The following is an 18,043-nucleotide window of genomic DNA, read 5'->3' on the forward strand; positions in this document are numbered from 1 at the left end:
AAGAAGGTTAGTTCCACCAGTCTGGTACTTTTAATTACTGTGTGTCATGTAGATAAATCTTAGGCAAAGACCAGTTTTTCTCAGATAAACCTTACCTAGACATATATTTCTTGATTTGCTATGAATAATTTGTCAGTAGGTTGTAGGAGTAATATGGTTCTCACTGGTTTTCAAAGCTAGCTAGGCATTGTTTATCTCTCACATTGTCTCACCCCTCCATTTATCAGGTAATAGATACAAAACTCTAACCCTGCCTTCATCAGAAGAGCTTGGTTGATCAAGTGCTAAGTATTACTCTGGCTGATAGATAACAGTCAGCTTCTGCTAATCTAGTAGTCCAGGGTGTGCATCTCTGTGTTTTTCTTAGAATCCTAGGGCTATATCAGGTGTGCCATCTTCATTTCTTGCTTTAAGGTTGTCCTGGGATTCTACCTCTAGCCACCAGGCAGACGGGAGCAGAGCAGTCTCTTCCCCTCCATTCCCTGGGAAGGAAGGGCTTTCTTCTATCAGTGCAACATCTTAACAGCAAGACTGAATAAGAAATATAGTCTAGAGTAGGGCATGGTGGCACAGTCCTAAAATCCCAGCTACTCAGAAGGCTGAGACAGTGTGGGTAACCTATCAAGGCCTTGTCTCATAAAAAGCTTTTTAAGGGGGCTGGAGGTGTGGGTTAGTGGTTTGCTGCTCTATCTCCAGTACTACAGGGAGTCAGGAAGAGAAGGAGGGAGGAAGGAGAAAAGGAAGAACAGATGTATTATGTAGCTACACATCTATGAATGAGAGGGAGCAAACCGACTTTTGGAAGGCAGCTGGAAATATATTACACACTGTAAATTATCTCCATAATTCTCTCAAAAATCTCTAAATGCTTACAAAGCTATATCTCTATTAAAATAAATATCAAGAAGTTAGCTGACTTGTCCAAGCTCTCTCTCTCTCTCTCTCTCTCTCTCTCTCTCTCTCTCTCTCTCACACACACACACACACACACACACACACACACACACATACACACACACTAGGAAATGAGAAAATGCAGATCTGTCTGGTCACCTGCGCATGTTGTCACTCACAAGTGACTGTGAACTAGGCAAGCACAAAGCAACAGGGCCGTTTAGGGAGACTGCCCATGGAGAACATTTAGTGCTGGGTTTACTACACAGCAAATGTGTAATAAAGATTAACTCGTATCAACAGGACAGCTCAATCTTATAAGTGTGTTCAACCTGGAGACAGCTTACTATAATCCATGTGTGTCTGAGGCTGCTCCAACCTCCCTCCCCACCCCACCCCCACTCAGACTTCTGCTGAAGCTGGGAGGCCATGTCAAAACCAAGCGACCCAATCAATGTCCCTTTCCTTTCTGCTCTACACAGTGTCTACTCCTTTACTGCCTTGCAAGTGGTTCATCTTCCATCACTAAGAACTCAATAGCTTCCTTACTAAACAGTTTCTGGCAGGCACACACAGCACCTTTTCTAGCCTCCAGCTTTAATCTAGTTCTATCTGTAGAAAACCTAGTTCCCCTTCATGCCTTATCATTCTCTCTTAATCTCATTTGTTTCCCTCAGATAAACCATCCTACACATGACTCCCAACCACAGGTACCATGCACATTTCTGTTTGCAAGTGCACAGCAACTCGGTGTTACCAGCTTCTACTGGATGCTTTCCACTGCTTGAGGCTCTGCTATTATTGCTTTGCATATTCTGTACATAACCTTGTATCTACTCCAACTTCTTAAGTAGATCATTGGCACATTCAATTTGTTTTGAAAAACAGTAACCCATAACTCACGTCAAATCACTCCTGAGTTACCCATAGGCTGTTAAGAACTGTTAGTCTGAAAGAAATAGCACAGAGCCAAAACTGTGATAATGATGGTAGGAAATGAGGGGGCGGTTTCAAGAAATCCTGGAAAAACAATTGAGAGGATTTAGGAGCTGCCTGAATGTTAAATGAAGAAAATAAACTATAGATAATCCTAGGATTAAAGGCTTGGGTTGGTCCAGTGGACCAGTAGTGATGTCAGATGGAGCTGCTGGCTTGAATTTGGGATTGAAGGGGCTAAGAACTAGGGGAGAAAAGCAATCAACATGCCCTAGACTCACAGAATAGATGGCACAGCATGCCTTGGACATTGACAGGCATGGGGTAACGGTGATCCAAAATGATCCAAGATGGAAGAGTTATTCCAATTATGTATGATTCATCAGCAAAGGGGTCCTACCTGAAGGAGTGTGAAAACGAACAAGTCTAGGAGACTTTAATAGGAAAAGATTGAGAGCGGTCAAAACAGGGCTTGGGAAATGCTAACATTTAGAGTGAGTATGATGGGGGAATTATGGATATGGGAGAAAGAAAGTATATTGAGCACTCGATATTTACCACACTCTATACTAGACTTTTGGCACCTTTCCACCACTCCCTCCACTTCTGTTCTCTCTATTTTTCATGCATGTGACTTTTATCCAACTAAACTGAAGATTCTCGGAAGACAAGGATACTGATTTTTACTGTTTTATATGCTTTATACAGGCATAAAAATGTACTCCAAAAACACTTATCATGTGGGTAGTGCTTTGAACTTTAATCTGTAGAAGGTAAATTTGCATGTGAACTTATATATTGCCTTGTCAGAACTCAAGTGCCAGGCATCAGAGAGGGAGGGGTCAATGTGAAGTTTTATAGATGTGTTGCTCCCCAAAAGACTTCTACTCCATTATAAATTAAAATAACAATAACAGTATTCTCTGAAGTAGAAAGTTTCCAGGCACTAGAAGTGTGGCCTCGCTGATTTCTGTTCTCCTATGAGGCCTAATGGAGGACGGATGCACATGCTCACATTTCACTGGCTGGGCAGTACAGAGGAAATCAGGTAACCTCTGTGTGCCTCATTTTGCTCTCCTGTAAAAGCAGTGAAAGATGGTAATTACCTCACAAGGCTGTTCTGAGGTTTAAACAGTTGAATAAATGTGAAGCACAGGAAAATCACCTGGTACATAATAAGCACTTAATAAATGTTAACACATTTGGCTTACTTTGCCTGTTTCATCCATCTCTTCATCTGATGGGGGAAACGAAAAATAAACCAGAAATTTATGACAATATTTAAATCAGATAAAATTAAGATGGATACCATAGTTTGCCATTGGTGTATTTGAAGTAAGTTGAGTATGTGTGAATTAGACTGAGCCACTGGGCCTGATTTTATCTCCGTGTCCTTTCAGGATGTCCATAATAAGGAAAGAATTCTGGGAAGGAAGGACAGTTAGGAAACAAATAACTTACCTGTTGTCATCTGAGGGGGGTCAGAGGAGCCCTTTGGCAATGTTTGTTTCGCACCTACCCAAAGGGAAAAGCACGCTTTTTAGGTTATGATTTCAGCAGTGGTAGCCATCTCTGTCAAGGCATCTTCTTGCTCTATCTAACCTCTTCGATGTAGCCAATGAAGCAGGCAGTTGGTCTCACCATGTGATTCAGAATGGGGCTGCGGTTTGGGAGAATGCCCAAGTCTGGTTGAAGAATGTAAATATCATGTAGATTGGTGTAGCAAATGACCTGGATTTCTTTATGTAAAGCCTGAAGAAGGGTTTCTAGGGCCTTTGCCAGCAGCTATTCCTCAATACAATGGTTGCCCAGCCCAATATTTCCTGAATTCAGCATCCAAGATGAATTCATTCCTAAATACCAGAGAGAGGGTTAGGGCAGGTTGTCCATCCAACATGGTGATATTTGAATTCATGGTCAGACAAGTGTTTCCCTTCACACATACCAGCTTATTTAATCCCTTTGGCAATCCTGTGAGGCTCCTTCCATTTACCACTTACACACAGGGAACTGAAGCTCAGAGACTGTCTGTAACCTTCCAATAGTCACAGACAAGTCAAATGGAAAAGATTCAAATATAGGTCTCTATTTTAAAGTCTATGAATCTAACATTAAAAGATTCTAAATTAGGATAGGAATGAGTATATGAAGAGCTTTATAAACTTCTGGAATGCGTTTTCAAACTTTGAACTATACAGCACATTTCCAGAAGATCTGAGGGAGTAGACAAGAAAACCCAGGAAACTATGATATGTGGATACCTTAGATGTATTATCATGTATATTCTATATCTGCTTTTACATGTCACTGTATGTGTTATATGTAAAGTATATAATCATGTATTTTATTACTATATAATGCATAATACATGTTTATATGTATGTTATATGTGTATGTATAATGTGATTTTCTATCATATATCTTATCACTGTCATTCATGCCATTTATGTTGTGTGTGTATATGTGGTTTTTCACTTAATTCTTCTGTAAATGTGATGTGTAGATAATTATATATGTATATGTGTGTGCTTGCTATATGTTTATATATTGAATGTGCCATGTGTTAACATGTATAACAATATACATCATTATATTTAAGTGCAATTTTATTTTTTTACATGACTTAAATGTAGCCCAATACATGAAGCTAGCTAGACTGTCAGAAGACTGATGAGACCTGGGACCCAGTTCATACATCTCTAGAGTCCTGCCACTCGCATCAATACTGAAAACACAGACACTGCTTGACCAAATTAGTTGAACATTTGTTGAATTAGCTCTCCACTCTGTTAAAATCTCACTCCCAGATTCTGCTAAAGAAGAAGCTTCCCTCCTGTGTTAATACTGTTTACCACAAGTTTTCAAGAACATAGCCTTATTGTACAAGAGCAAAGTTGGAAAAAATTTTTAATATCTCAAAGCTAATTTGTTCATTTAGCAAACAGTGGGAGCAGGAATACTAAAACAAAAGGCAATGTCACTGTCCTCCGCAAGTTCTGTGTGGAGAGAGGGAGATCTATTTGTTTAAACTATGCAGCACATCTCTAGAAAGCAAATCCAATGTAATATATGGAGAGGGCTGATAGAGGATCCATGGTCACCTACATCACAGGGGACACTGGGGGAAAAACCTGACAAAAGAATGAAATTTTACTCAAAATATTAAATGCAACTTTGTCCTTGGGGAAGATATTAGAGAATAGTTCCAATAGCAAAAAATTAGTTGTATGAGTTCTTTAGTCCATTCTGTGTTGCTCTCACCTGACAGTGAATAACATACAAAAATAGATTGTTTCAGAGCCTGGCACTTGCCTTTAATCCCAGCACTCTGGAGGCAGAGGCAGAAGGATCTCCGTGAGACTGAGGCCAGCCTGGTCTTAGGCGCCACCATCTGGCTGAGTCACAACATGACAATGACAGAGGAGCAGAAAGCAAAGCAGCCTTCGCCTATGACTAGGACTAAGGAGCAGGCCAGGCTCTATTTCATAATAACCTGCTCTGGAGGAAGTGAATCCACTAGCACAAGAACTAACACAGTCCCAGAAACCTCACAGGGCCAGTTACGGCTCAGTTACCTTCCACCAAGCCCCATCTCTTTCAGGTTAGGCTATCTTGTACCATGAAAACTCTGAGAACCGAATTTCCAGCATATGACCTTTGGAAAAAACATTTGAATCACATCTGAACCAGAACAGTGAGCATTTAATCTCATGTTATGTGTTCTCCAATTCATGTGACTGAAACGTTAATGAGGCTTTAAATCCCTAATCACAGCTCTTTGGCATTTTGTTATTCTATAAACCTGTGGTAACTCAGTTCAAAATGAAGAGCCCCAACATTTGGGAATTTTCAATAAGCTGTAATTATGGGAATATTTTAACATTCTCCCATCGTGTACTAACCAGGCCCAACCCTACATAGCTTCCAGGATCAGATGAGACTCGGTGGATCAGTGTTGTACGTCTATAGACACATTAACATCTTTTACGATAGATTAAAATGTTATGCCACTTCAGAATGCTCAGTAACTCCCTTCAGTTCCCTCTCTACTAGAGGGCTGGAGAGATGGCTCAGCAGTTAAGAGCACTTGCCACGCTTGCAGAGGACTGGAGTTCCATTCCTAGCACCCATATCAGGCAGTTCACACCTACCTTAACTCCAGCTCTAGGGAATCTACCACCTTCTTCTGGCTTCTGCAGAAAACCACACTCAGGTGCACATACCTGCACACAGACACACGTGCATATGCATAATTAAATATAAAATGAATCTTCTTTTTAAAAATATTCCCTCTCCTGGGAACAGCTCACCCTACCCTTCCTTCCAAAATACTGTACAGGAATACCACACCCTTAACAAGAGAAATGCAAATATGAAGTTTAGGGAAGTGCTTTGACATCTACCCCAGAACACATGTCCTGATACTCTCCAATACCCCATGCAGATATAGTTCCCCTTTCTTTTTGCAAACATGGGACCTCATGCATAGGAAAGACTTTAAAAGTCAACTTCTCTAATCCCCAATCAAATGATTTATAACCCCTATTGTCACCAGCCTCCCATCCCTTTCTATGCTTGACTGTTCTATCAATTCAAGGACCTCATCTTACTGACAAAAAGGCCGGGAAAGGCTATGACACCGAGAAATTTGGATAAACGGGCCCAGATACTTTAGTACTGCAGACCAGTTACAAGCATCTGCTTCTTTCATGTTGTATATCAGTTTAAAAACCTTGAGACCAAAGCATTAGTCATAGACAAAATAGGCTTGTTGGTCATGGTGCCAACAAGCAAGAGTATAAAAGAATGGATTGGACAGTGGAGCAGGTGCCACTCATAAGACTGAACACTTCCTTCACCTTCATGTCCATCTTTCCATTCATCTACTAATCATTTATTGAGCTCTGAATGCAGACCAAATCACCACTAGATGCTGGCAATACAGAGACAGGTGAAAAGATACATTCCAAAAGTCTAATGAAATCAGAAAACTGGGAGATAACAAAGTGAAATAATAATAACAACAGTAAAACTATGATAGAACCATGATGTGATCATCATCGCTTTAAGTAAGAAAGTCTCAGGAAAATTTAGAGACTGGGAAATCTTCAGTGATGATAAACACTTTTCAAGGGTTTGCAGATTATTAAACTCAAGACTCCTACCCCTTGCCTTTGAGCTGATATAATTGGATTTTGCCATGCTTTTCATACTTAATATGTATGTGAACATTGGGGGGAAAGCCTGATCAGGTATTATTAGTATTGCTGTAAAGAACCCCACAATCTGAAATATAGTCTTGACACCAGTACCTGAACTATTTAGAAGTACAGAAACTTAGAACTTTCCAAAGCCCATCTGCATTTTAATAAGATCCCCTGGTGACCATTAGTGTGTTAACATTTGAGAAACTCTGCGCCTTTGGAAATTAGCCCTCCACAGAGCTTCTAGGCTTGGGAAAGAGGCCCTGTTGCACTGTTCTAGAAAGACCTTCACAAACCATCTCATCTATCTCCTCATTTTGCAAATAAGAACCCAAGGTCTAAGGAGGTGCCTACCATGACCTGAGGTGGCAGAGCATGTAGCAGGTGTGTAAGCCCTGCCATCTGCCAGAGCTGGTTCTGCAATGAGACGAGCCATTAAAAAAAAAAAAAAAAAAAAACAAAAATGCCAACTTCACAGTCATGTCAAAAGAATCAAAGGAATGTATGTAAAGTGGCTAATAAATAGTAAACAGCCAACAAATGATCATAGAAATTTCTAGAGACAGAATGAGGCTAAATGGGAAAGGATATTGGGATTTCTTAGTCACGTGCCTTTCTGTTGCTACTGCATCCTTTCCTCCTTACACCCGCTCCATGTAACCAAAGACACCCAGTCACCAACCTCAGTACAATCTTGTCTCTGAAGATGGCATTATAAAATACGAACTACTTTTGAATCCACCCGGAGATGCCAAAAGAATTTTGTAAAAATTAAAAAATAAAATATGAACTACTTTCTGAAAAAATTGAACAAGAACTGTTTTGCCTAGTTTATACTAATAAGTTTTAGTTCTTTTGAACAACAGCAAAACATCCAGCCACAGGATCTCTCAATACATAGGTTCAGTTTCAGAGATGTGTCTTAACATTAGGCAAAATAACACCACTACTGCTGTTAGTAATCCTGGAGACAGCTCCTGGAGTCTCACGTTCAATGCAATTAGATTTAACCTCTTCCTGTTACCTAGTCCTTTCCTTCATGTAACTCTTTCTCTCAACTCTTAAATGTTCAAATTAATGCCTTCTGTGCTGTTGTCAATATGAGCTTTTCCCTCACATACGTCCCCTCATTCACAGGTATCTGAAAAGCAGTAGTACAATACTGAATCCCAGCTGTCTGCAGCCTTCTTACTGAGCCAGGTGCCATTCCTCACCCCTACCCAGCCACTCCCATCTCTGCTCTGCAGGCCTTTTTCAGTGCCTTTCTAGAGCTCTACTTCTGAATCCCACACCCTCAGACAGCATATATACCTCAGCTAATTTGAATGCATGCTTCTGGTGAGATTTCCTAGACACTCAGCTGCAATATTAAAACTGCATCAGACTCTCCTCAGGAGGCCTAAGAGCATGTTTCATCTGTAAGACACTTCATAAACATTAACTGATTAAGTTACCCTGTCTCCTCATAAGCTCTGGCCTCTGTACACACAGTGGACTTCATTCCCCAGTGCCTTCAAGTTACTCTTGAAGGATAAAAGCTGAGACCAGAAAGAGAAGGTATTTTAGACCAAGTTATCATTAATGCCAAAGGCCTTACAATAGTGATTTCCACTTTGATAATGGCATGGAGGAGGGCAGGTTTTAATCCATGCTTATTTTAAAATAAATTAATTAAAAGAATGAAACTAGATCCACAGCACCCTGCACAAAAAATCAGTTCAAAATAGATCAAAGACCTGACTGTAAGACCTGGAACTTTAAAACTGCTGGAGGAAAATAGGCAAGATGTAGGTGTAGGTAGAAAGAGACTCCAATAGCATAAGAAATAATACCAAAAATTGATCAAAGAAATTAAATTGACACAAAATTGAAAAGCTTCTTCACAGCCAAGGCAACAACTGACAGAGTGGAGAGCCTGCTGCCTGGGAGAAAATCTTCACCAACTGCACATCCAGTGTGGGATTAGTATTTAAAACCTATAAAGAACTCCAAAAAATAAATATCGAAAATAATCCAGTCAATGAATGGATTAAGCAATTGAATAGATAGTTGTCAAAGAAAGAAGTACAAATGACCAATGATTTTTAAGTGTTCAAAATTCTTAGCCATTAAGGACTCTGTTTTCAGAGTCCATCTCACTCAAGTTAGAATGATTTTCCTCACAAACAATCAATGCTATCAAGAATGTGGGAAAGGTGGAAAATTTATACATTGCCAGCGGTAATCTAAATCAGTATAGCCACTGTGTAAATCAGTATGTAGTTTCCTCAAAAGAACTAAAAATAGAAATCCCACATGTTCCAGCTCTACCACACCCCAGTATATACCCAAAGGATCCTAAATCCACATACCACTGTGGTACTTGCACATTCCTGTTTACTGATTCAGTATTCACAACAGCCGAGACATGAAACCAGCCTAGAGTCTAGCAATAAATGAAGAGATAAAGAAAATGTAGTACATACATACAATGGAATTTTACTTGCTCTAAAGGAAAAATGAAATTATAACACTTGCCAGAACATGGGTGGTACTGGAGATCATTATGCTAAGTGAAATAAGCCAGACTTGCCAGACTCGGAAAGACACACATCACCTGTTTTCTCTCTCATATGTAAATCCTCTCTGTATATAATCCTCTCTGCATATACATCTCTCTGTATATAACTTAGCAATGTGACATTTAAAATCTTTTTTTTAAATAAACAGGTCAGTTTGTTAGCCCAGTGACAGGGAAAGAAATTCAATGCTGTATTGTTGATATTGCCACTCTAAAGTACTTGAAATAGAACCTTGCATGGCACAAGCAATTCTAATTTTATTTGATTTTAAAGACCCTTCGCATTAAAGCCATAAATACTCTTCAGTAAAAAGCTAAGTGATGGTTCTCTTAAAAAATTCTTTTCAGACAATGTTTTATGTGGTGTACTTATGCTTTTTCACCATAACTAAAGAAAACCTGGTACCACACCTCTCATTTTGAAGGTGAAATTTGTCAACATGTTGATAATGTACAACAGCAAGATGTGTTTCTAAGACTTGAACATTTTTATTATTTTTTGTGTGGTGCTAGAGCATAAAAATAGGGTCTAGCATAAGTTAGAAGTATTCGACTACTGCATTGCATCCAGTGCGATTTCAAAATTCTATGAACCTGTTAAGAATACCTGCATGGATTATAACAGACAACTTTAGTCCTAGGAAATGAAACTTGTTGGGAAAATGTCTTTCTCCTAAATTGTCAGGAACTAATATAAAAATATGCTAAACCATCAGATGACAAGGGTGTGCAGGATTATTTTTTTTCTCCCTAAATAAAATGGTCTTAGCTGTGTCTAATGGCTGGAAGCTGTAATCTCAGCTGCTTCTGAGGCAGAGCAGGAAAATTCCAAGTTCAAAGTTTGTGTGAGCTACAAAGTGAGTTCAAGGTCATCTGAGGCAACTTAGTAAGACCCTATCTCAAAATAAAAAGTAAAAATAAGACTGGGAATGTAGCTCAGTGGTAGAACACTTGCCTAGCATGTGTGAGGCCCTGGGCTCAATCCTCAGTACTGCAAATACAATAATACTGTCTTTATTATTTATTAAAAATAAATTCATATATGAATATATATGTATTTGTAGGACATGAAAGCAGAAATAGGACTGTGGGGGAAAAGATCTAAAGGGAGGAGGAGGAGGGAGCAAGTGAAGGTAGTGCAATCTACGTGTGCCACCCGAATTCCCTCTGGGTCTCCTGCGCTATCAGACAAACCATATAATATATTTTATGTGAATTTATTAACTTACAAAGGCATGAGAACCCAGTGCTTAGCCCCACGCCTCTGGCAGCACAGCTCAGAGCCTGCCATATCAGACCTAGCCCTATCAGACCACGCCATGACTACCATAGTCCCCACTAGCATTCGCTCATGCCTCAGGGGCCAGCTATCTCACCCCAGGTCCACAAGAGTCAGTCCATTCTGTCCTTGAGCTGCTGTGACTGGCTGCACGGTCCCCACACCACGTGTGCTACCCATGGCTTGCGGCTTCCCCACGACTAGAAGCTTCTGTTCCAAGATGGCTCCCAGCAGCCCCTTCGTAGTCCATGCCCTGTGTCAGGCCCCACCCATTGGTGGAACTAGCCAGTTGGGAGACACTTCACCTCTTTCCTCCACTCTTACAATCTTCCCATCCATCTTCTGCTAAAGTCCCTGAGCTTTGGAGAGGTTGATAGATGTATGGTGATCTCTCTTGTATCATGGCAAGATAGGGGCTTCTTGGGCTTCCCCATTAGTCGTCTTTAGGCCATGGTCACTGATCTATCTCAGTGGTGTTTCTTCTACTATAAAAACAAATGGAAGGAAGTAGACGCATTTAAATAAACATGACTGTACATACAAATGCTTAGAAGATATCCCAGCAGGTGTACTCTACTCATGATGGCTTCTCCATTAGGGCCTGTAGCCTTTCTCAACACAAGGCACTGGCCTGGCCTACAGCACCAAATGTTCCACCCCTAGGAGCAGGTCTTATCCAATTAGAAATTTGTCAGTTGTACATGTGTTGGTCAAGCCATTATTGCACTTGCAGATATTGCTTGGCATATCCATAGTATGCAACACGCGGGATCCATCATTGAGTAGAATTATAGGGGATGCGTTCCTCCCTAACCATCCATATAGAGCCTCCTGGCAATATGAACATCATCCATCCAGTGGCACGGAGTGTTTTGGCTTAGTCACACTTCCATCTCTTCTTCTTTTCCTGCATTCACAACAAGCAGTGTCTTCAGCAACATGGCCTTACCAACCTTCCTAGTGTACAACCAACGTTAATGGAAATAGCCTTGGTGAATTGGAGGACCTTTAGGAGCTCTCTCTGACCAACAGCTCATGGGGGGGTGGCAACCCACCCCTGGTACTGTAGATTTTCTTAACAGTTTTATAGTTTGAGAGTCTCTAGCCTCATCTTACCCAACCTACATAAAACTCCCAAGAATATTATAGCCATAGCTGGCCTTTGCTTCTTCAGGTATCTTTCAAATGGGTTTCACATCTGTAAAATACTCAAAGGAATGTTAACATTATATATTAAATCAATCATAGACAAGGTCTAACACAGCATGGAAAGGTTTTGTCCATTTGTATTAACTGTTTTCTCCATAGATCCTTGTTAGGTACCATAGCATGGGTATGTGGCATTAATTTGGTTAGCTCTTTACCATTTTTAGATATCCCGTTGGATTCTTTTATTCTTGATACACTTACAGGTGTTGGATCCAGTTGTCTGACCCTGCACTGGACTAAGGAGGCAGGGGACTTCTCCTGTCCCCACTGCTCTTGTTGTTTCCCTGAGTCAGGCAGGCTCTGGGTCTGCTTCCTGACTGTAGCCACATCTGTCATCTTCCCAACCACACGAGGTTGCTGGGGGAGAACTTGGTGGGAAAACCTGCTTCCACCCCTAGTATAGCCTTTATCAGAAGAGAAATGCATCTTATTTAATCCTTGGGGATTCTTAACCACCCCTTGTACAGTTGTTATCCTTTGAATGTCCTTCGTAAACTGTTCTTCTGGTTTTAAAGCCTTCCAGAAACACCTTAGTACTGAATTTGGTTTTCCATCAATTTTTTCTCTGCAGATTTGGGCTTGACATAAGTCTTGCTACATTTGTCTTCAAGTAACCCAAGTGGACCATTTCCTCTGTCTGGTCTTTTTATATGTCTTATCGGGTATTCTGTTATTTCACAGACATGTTTTTCATACTAGTCAGAATCATTGAGATTTGCCAAAGCCTCTCTCACTTTACAAAGATCCTGTCCCATCAAAGGACTTAGTAAAACCATTAAAGCCCCATACCATTCTCGAGGTCCCAGTTGAATTAGGCTTTTTTTCATATCTCTGGTGAACTCAGTCTTATCTGGTCCAGTGAACTAGACATCATATATTGCTTTTCTCATACGTAGTTCTCTCAGGAATGCCTGCCCCTCCTTTATAGTCCTCCAGCCCCTGCTCATCATGTTAGTCTCCCTTGATGAAAACCATGTATCTTTAATGCCTTCAACTAGCCACCCCATTAAGGACTGCTCCCCCCTGCATTGCCTAGGTTGAACAGCCTATATCACAAAGATGGATGGGTGGTTATATAACTCAGCTATGAAGCTTCTGAAGGACTTAGACTGATGTCATTTGCTCCCATGTCCCATACTCTCACAAGCCACATGGCCAGGGGCTCTCTGCTTGCTTGCCTGTAAGTTTTTCCTAGTTTTGACAGTTCTAACATGGAATATTTCCTAGCTACAGCCCAGTTAGCTTTTTTTCCTTTTTACTATTATCTTTCTTTTCCTCTGAGTCCTTGGACCTTACACGTCAAAGTGTCCCGCCTTTTATCTCTCTCCAGCTCTGCAACTGGGTCCGCCAGTGCAGCCTTTTCAACTTTCCCTGCCTGGGACACACCTTTTTCAGGCAAAGTGCTCTCTCTCTCTCTCTCTCTCTCTCTCTCTCTCTCTCTCTCTCCTCTCGGGACACATCTTTTATCAGGCAAAGTGCTCTCTCTCTCTCTCTCTCTCTCTCTCAGCACTCTGTTTGGGTCCAGAGCAGGTAAAAGATTTTCTAGCCTTTGGGTAACCTTTAACAAATCTTCATATACCCACAACATATCCCCACATTTACAACATAACTGTGGTCCACGCTTCTGCATGGCTGGCCTCTTTTTAGTTACAGATTTTATAATCCATTGTATAACCCATTTGATTATCCCTAACCCCATTAAGCATATGGGTTTTTGTTGGCTTCTGTCCTGGATTTGGGACTCACAGCACAGCTGACCTGCCACAGGGGCAGCAGAAACAGCACTGCTTTCTGAGACCCACATCCCCAAGGCTGTGGTTCATTTATCCTGCCAGACTAAGCCAGTTTTGTCACCCAAATTCCCTCTGGGTCTCCTGCACTCTCAGAAAAACCATATATTTTATGTGCATTTATTAGCTTACAAAGGAATGAGAACCCAGTGCCTAGCCCCATGCCTCCAGCGGTGTGGCTCAGAGCCCACCATATCAGACAACGCCATGACTACCATAGTCCCCACTAGCATTTGCTCAGGGGCCAGCAGTCTAGCCCCAGGTCCATAGAGTTAGTTCATTCTGTCCTTGAGCTGCTGCGGCTGGCTGTGCGTTCCCCACACCATGTGCTGCCTCAGGGGCCAGCAGTCTAGCCCCAGGTCCATAGAGTTAGTCCATTCTGTCCTTGAGCTGCTGCGGCTGGCTGTGCGTTCCCCACACCATGTGCTACCCACAGCTCCTGGCTTCCCCATGGCTAGCGCCTTCTGTTCCAAGATGGCTCCTAGCAGCCCCTTCTTAGTCCACACTCCACATCAGGCCCCACCCATTGGAGGAACTAGCCAATTGGGAGACAATGTGTCATGAGAGTAGAAAAGGGAATTATTTGGGGGAAGAGAACCAGAAGGATTGGGGGGACAATGAAGAGCATGGGAACATGGTCTCCCTCAGGCTTCAGTTTCTACAGCTGTAGGATGTCTAATATCTAAATGTGCCACTGCCTTGGATCTATTCTCTTAGCGTTCTGTCAGTATTAGTGTTTAGTGTCTTAGTTTAGACACAGTACTGTAGCTAATTTACAATAGAAAAGGGGTTTTTGTGTGTTTTATGAAAACTCCTCAGCACAAAGTTCTATTTCTATTTGAGTCCTTAAAATGTTCATGGGGTAAAACTGAATTAACCTGAAATATGTTTCTTTTGCTGCAGAGAGATCTCTCAGAATGATGTCTTGGAAGTAATAGAGGCAGATGTGTTCTCCAACCTGCCCAAGTTGCATGAAATGTAAGCATGCCAGTGTGTGGGTGAGCAGAGGAGGGGTCCTGACTATTCTTATAAACTGCCTTGAAGTCCGTTTATATCCCTGAGAGTCTCTGGTTCTGTCCTATCTTCAGAACCTCAGAATATCATTATACAATGTCAGAGTTGACCTAAAAGAGACTGTCATTTATCCCTGCCTGGTGATCCAGGCACCAGACTCAGTGTCTAGCTTCATCCTGCTCGCTGCCTCCCATAATTGTTTATATTATGGGCTACAGAGCCTTGCCCATGAATGTAAGAAATCTGCTCCACCTCACCATCTCATTCAAAGTTACACCACAGACAACCCCCAAAATAAATCCCACACCACAGGATTGAAGGTTAATAATTCTACTCTGAGCATTAGCCTATGCATATGCATACTACTAAATACAACCAAGATACATAACCATCTGAGACTTTATTTTCTCATCTACAAAACTAGAAAGTCTACACTCATATACTTGCTGTGGTGAATGAAGGACATGATAAATATAAATTAAATTTAATATATCAACCAGCATAGTGCATTCATGTTACAATGATCCTTCATTCTACTACTGTCCCCCAAAAAGCTTTCTTTTATTGACATTCTACTTTTACAGACATGCCAATACATAGATCCAATTCTGCGTCATTCAAGTCTGTAATAACATAAAGTAACTCATAGACTCATAAAATGTCAAGGCCACAGAGACATTAAAGACTCTCTGATCAAAAATTTTCCAAAGTATATGCTGTGTGCTATTAAAAACCCAGGATATTATGAGTTTTCAAAAAGGAAAAAGATTCCATGATCAAATAAGATTAGAAAACAATGGACAAACAAAGGGAGATGACCTCATTTACCATAAGAAAACTCAGAAAAAAATTATACAAAGCTATATCTGGAATCTCCAAGAAGGATATTGTGCAGAGTGTCTTTCAACTCATGTCAAACTCCTGCCACTGGAGAGGTGTTTGTTATGGAGCATTTATCAAACTCTCACAAAATTTCCCATGCAACACATTTAGGAAAACTAACAAGCTACTCTCCTAATTTTATAGATAAGAAATGAAAGACACAGGAAAGTTAGAAGGCTTGTCTAAAACCGCCCAGCCCAACCCACAGTAGGATAAGGAATTGATCATAAACTTCTTGGCCCTTTTGCATCTTTTCTTTAAATAAGGATGTTGCTTTTAGCATTTTCTAAGTATCAATAAGCAGTAGGGGAGAGAAACAAAAATGTGCATGCTTCTGTATTGTGTGTGTGTGTGTGTGAGTGTGTGTGTGTGTGTACGTAACCCATACTGCCTCCTACCCTCACCCTGGCTGTCATTATTCTCTCTCTCTCCTCTATCTCTCCTCTCTCTCTCCTCTCTCTCTCCTCTGTCTCTCTCCTCTGTCTCTCTCCTCTGTCTCTCTCCTCTCTCTCTCCTCTCTCTCTCCTCTCTCCTCTCTCTCTTCTCTCTCCCCTCTCTTCTCTCTTCTCTCTCTCTCCTCTCTTCTCTCTCTCCTCTCTCTCTCTCCTCTCTCCTCTCTCTCCTCTCTCTCTCCTCTCTTCTCTCCTCCTCTCTCTCTCCTCTCTCCTCTCTCTCTCTCCTCTCTCCCCTCTCTTCTCCTCTCTCTCCTCCCTCTCTCTCTCTCTCTCTCTCTCCTTGTCCTTCTCATAATCCCAATTGGGAAAATTGAACTTATGGGGATCCCCAAAACCTTCAAGGCATATAAGAGTTATGAACCGAAGGCATCGTGAAAAGCATCCTTCAATGCAGTCCAGTGAGCAGCGGGCTAATGGACTGGTTCTTGCATCTCTTCCTTACATGGAGAGGCACTCACCCCCATACGACACTGACTGTGTTTAAAATGATCAATTGTCTGGTACTTGGTCCTAGTTAGCTACAGGTTACTGCAACATAAAAGCTAATGAAACAGGAAGGAAGTAATTAACAAAGAGCATCTCTGCAAATATACATTGATCTAGCAAGATGAGAAAAAGATAGGCCCTCTGTGGAAAACCAAATGTGAACAGGCTCACCTCCGGACTATTGATCAGGACATAGCACAGGCCAAAAACACTGGGTGGAAGTCACTACAACCCATCTGCTATGAGGGAGCCGCCTCTGTCTACAGCACAGAGGGAATCTGGCCTACTCCCAAATACTGCCTGCTGGAATCTCACGTTAAAATTAGAGATAATGATTGCTTTGCTCCAAGTTTTTGTTTTTCTTTGACAGTTCATCTCCATTTCTCCAGTCATTTTTTCTGCCTCATTAGATCCCTTCCTTCTCCTCCTCATCTTCTTTTCAGCTCGTCTCACTGTTTGTATGTTTTCTCATCTTCAGACCTCTCAACAGCTCAGTTCTCCCTAGTGTCACCTCCACCCTCCTAGTCTTTGCTGGCTATGGGAGATTTCTCCTGCATAAAGACTCATCTGTGTTCATGGTAAAAACACTGGTAGATAGATACCAAGTGCTAAGTGTTAAATGAGACACAGATGATGTATACATTGCTTGGTTTTGTACACTGAAAGATACTGCGTTTGTCCAATATCTGTTGAAATGATGGATGGATGGATGGATGGATGGATGGATGAATGGATGGATGGATGGATTGCCTAGGTGATTAAATGAATGATTTATTGACGTACTGTACATAATATGAAAACTACCATGACACTCCATTCTGTTAAGATCTCTTATGCGTACTTTCTGTTTTACAGAAGAATTGAAAAGGCTAACAGTCTTCTATACATCAATGCTGAGGCCTTCCAGAATCTTCCTAATCTCCGATATCTGTAAGAGTTCGTACATTTTGGCACCCTTTCTATTATCAAATTGTGCATTCTTACCCAACTCGATTGGTCAGCAAATCAATCTGCTGATCAGAACCAAGTTTGCCTGACATTAGCTAAGCTCACTCATGTACCTCTGGATAGTTGGCAGGGCACCTGAGGCTGGACATTCTGGATGATCTCAGTTGGAATAACTCAGCTCTTCTTCCAGTAATGTTCACTTCCACCAAGCTTATTTCCACTGAGATCCCAGGGTTCCAAGAGAAACAGCTGAAGAGTATGAATTTCTTCAGCATAAACCCAGAATAATACACCACCTCTTCCAATGCATTCTATTGACCAAAGAAGTTCACAGAACCAGCCTGAGTTCAAAAGGTGGATAAAGAGGTGTCACTTCTTGATAATTG

General features: G+C 41.3%; 1 protein-coding gene across 2 annotated transcripts in view; it reads left to right on the forward strand.

Moving 5' to 3' along the window:
- The window catches only part of Fshr (follicle stimulating hormone receptor), a 192,116-nt gene that overhangs the window by 115,506 nt on the left and 58,567 nt on the right, over positions 1–18,043 (forward strand). For both annotated transcript variants that reach the window (XM_008823037.1, XM_008823038.2), the window contains exons 3-4: positions 14,776–14,850; positions 17,565–17,639. In XM_008823037.1, the coding sequence (XP_008821259.1) occupies positions 14,776–14,850; positions 17,565–17,639 (150 nt within the window). The remainder of the gene's footprint in view (positions 1–14,775; positions 14,851–17,564; positions 17,640–18,043) is intronic.

This window comes from Nannospalax galili, unplaced genomic scaffold, assembly GCF_000622305.1.
Source record: "Nannospalax galili isolate Female #2095 unplaced genomic scaffold, S.galili_v1.0 scaffold286, whole genome shotgun sequence".
NCBI classification, from domain to species: Eukaryota; Metazoa; Chordata; class Mammalia; order Rodentia; family Spalacidae; genus Nannospalax; species Nannospalax galili.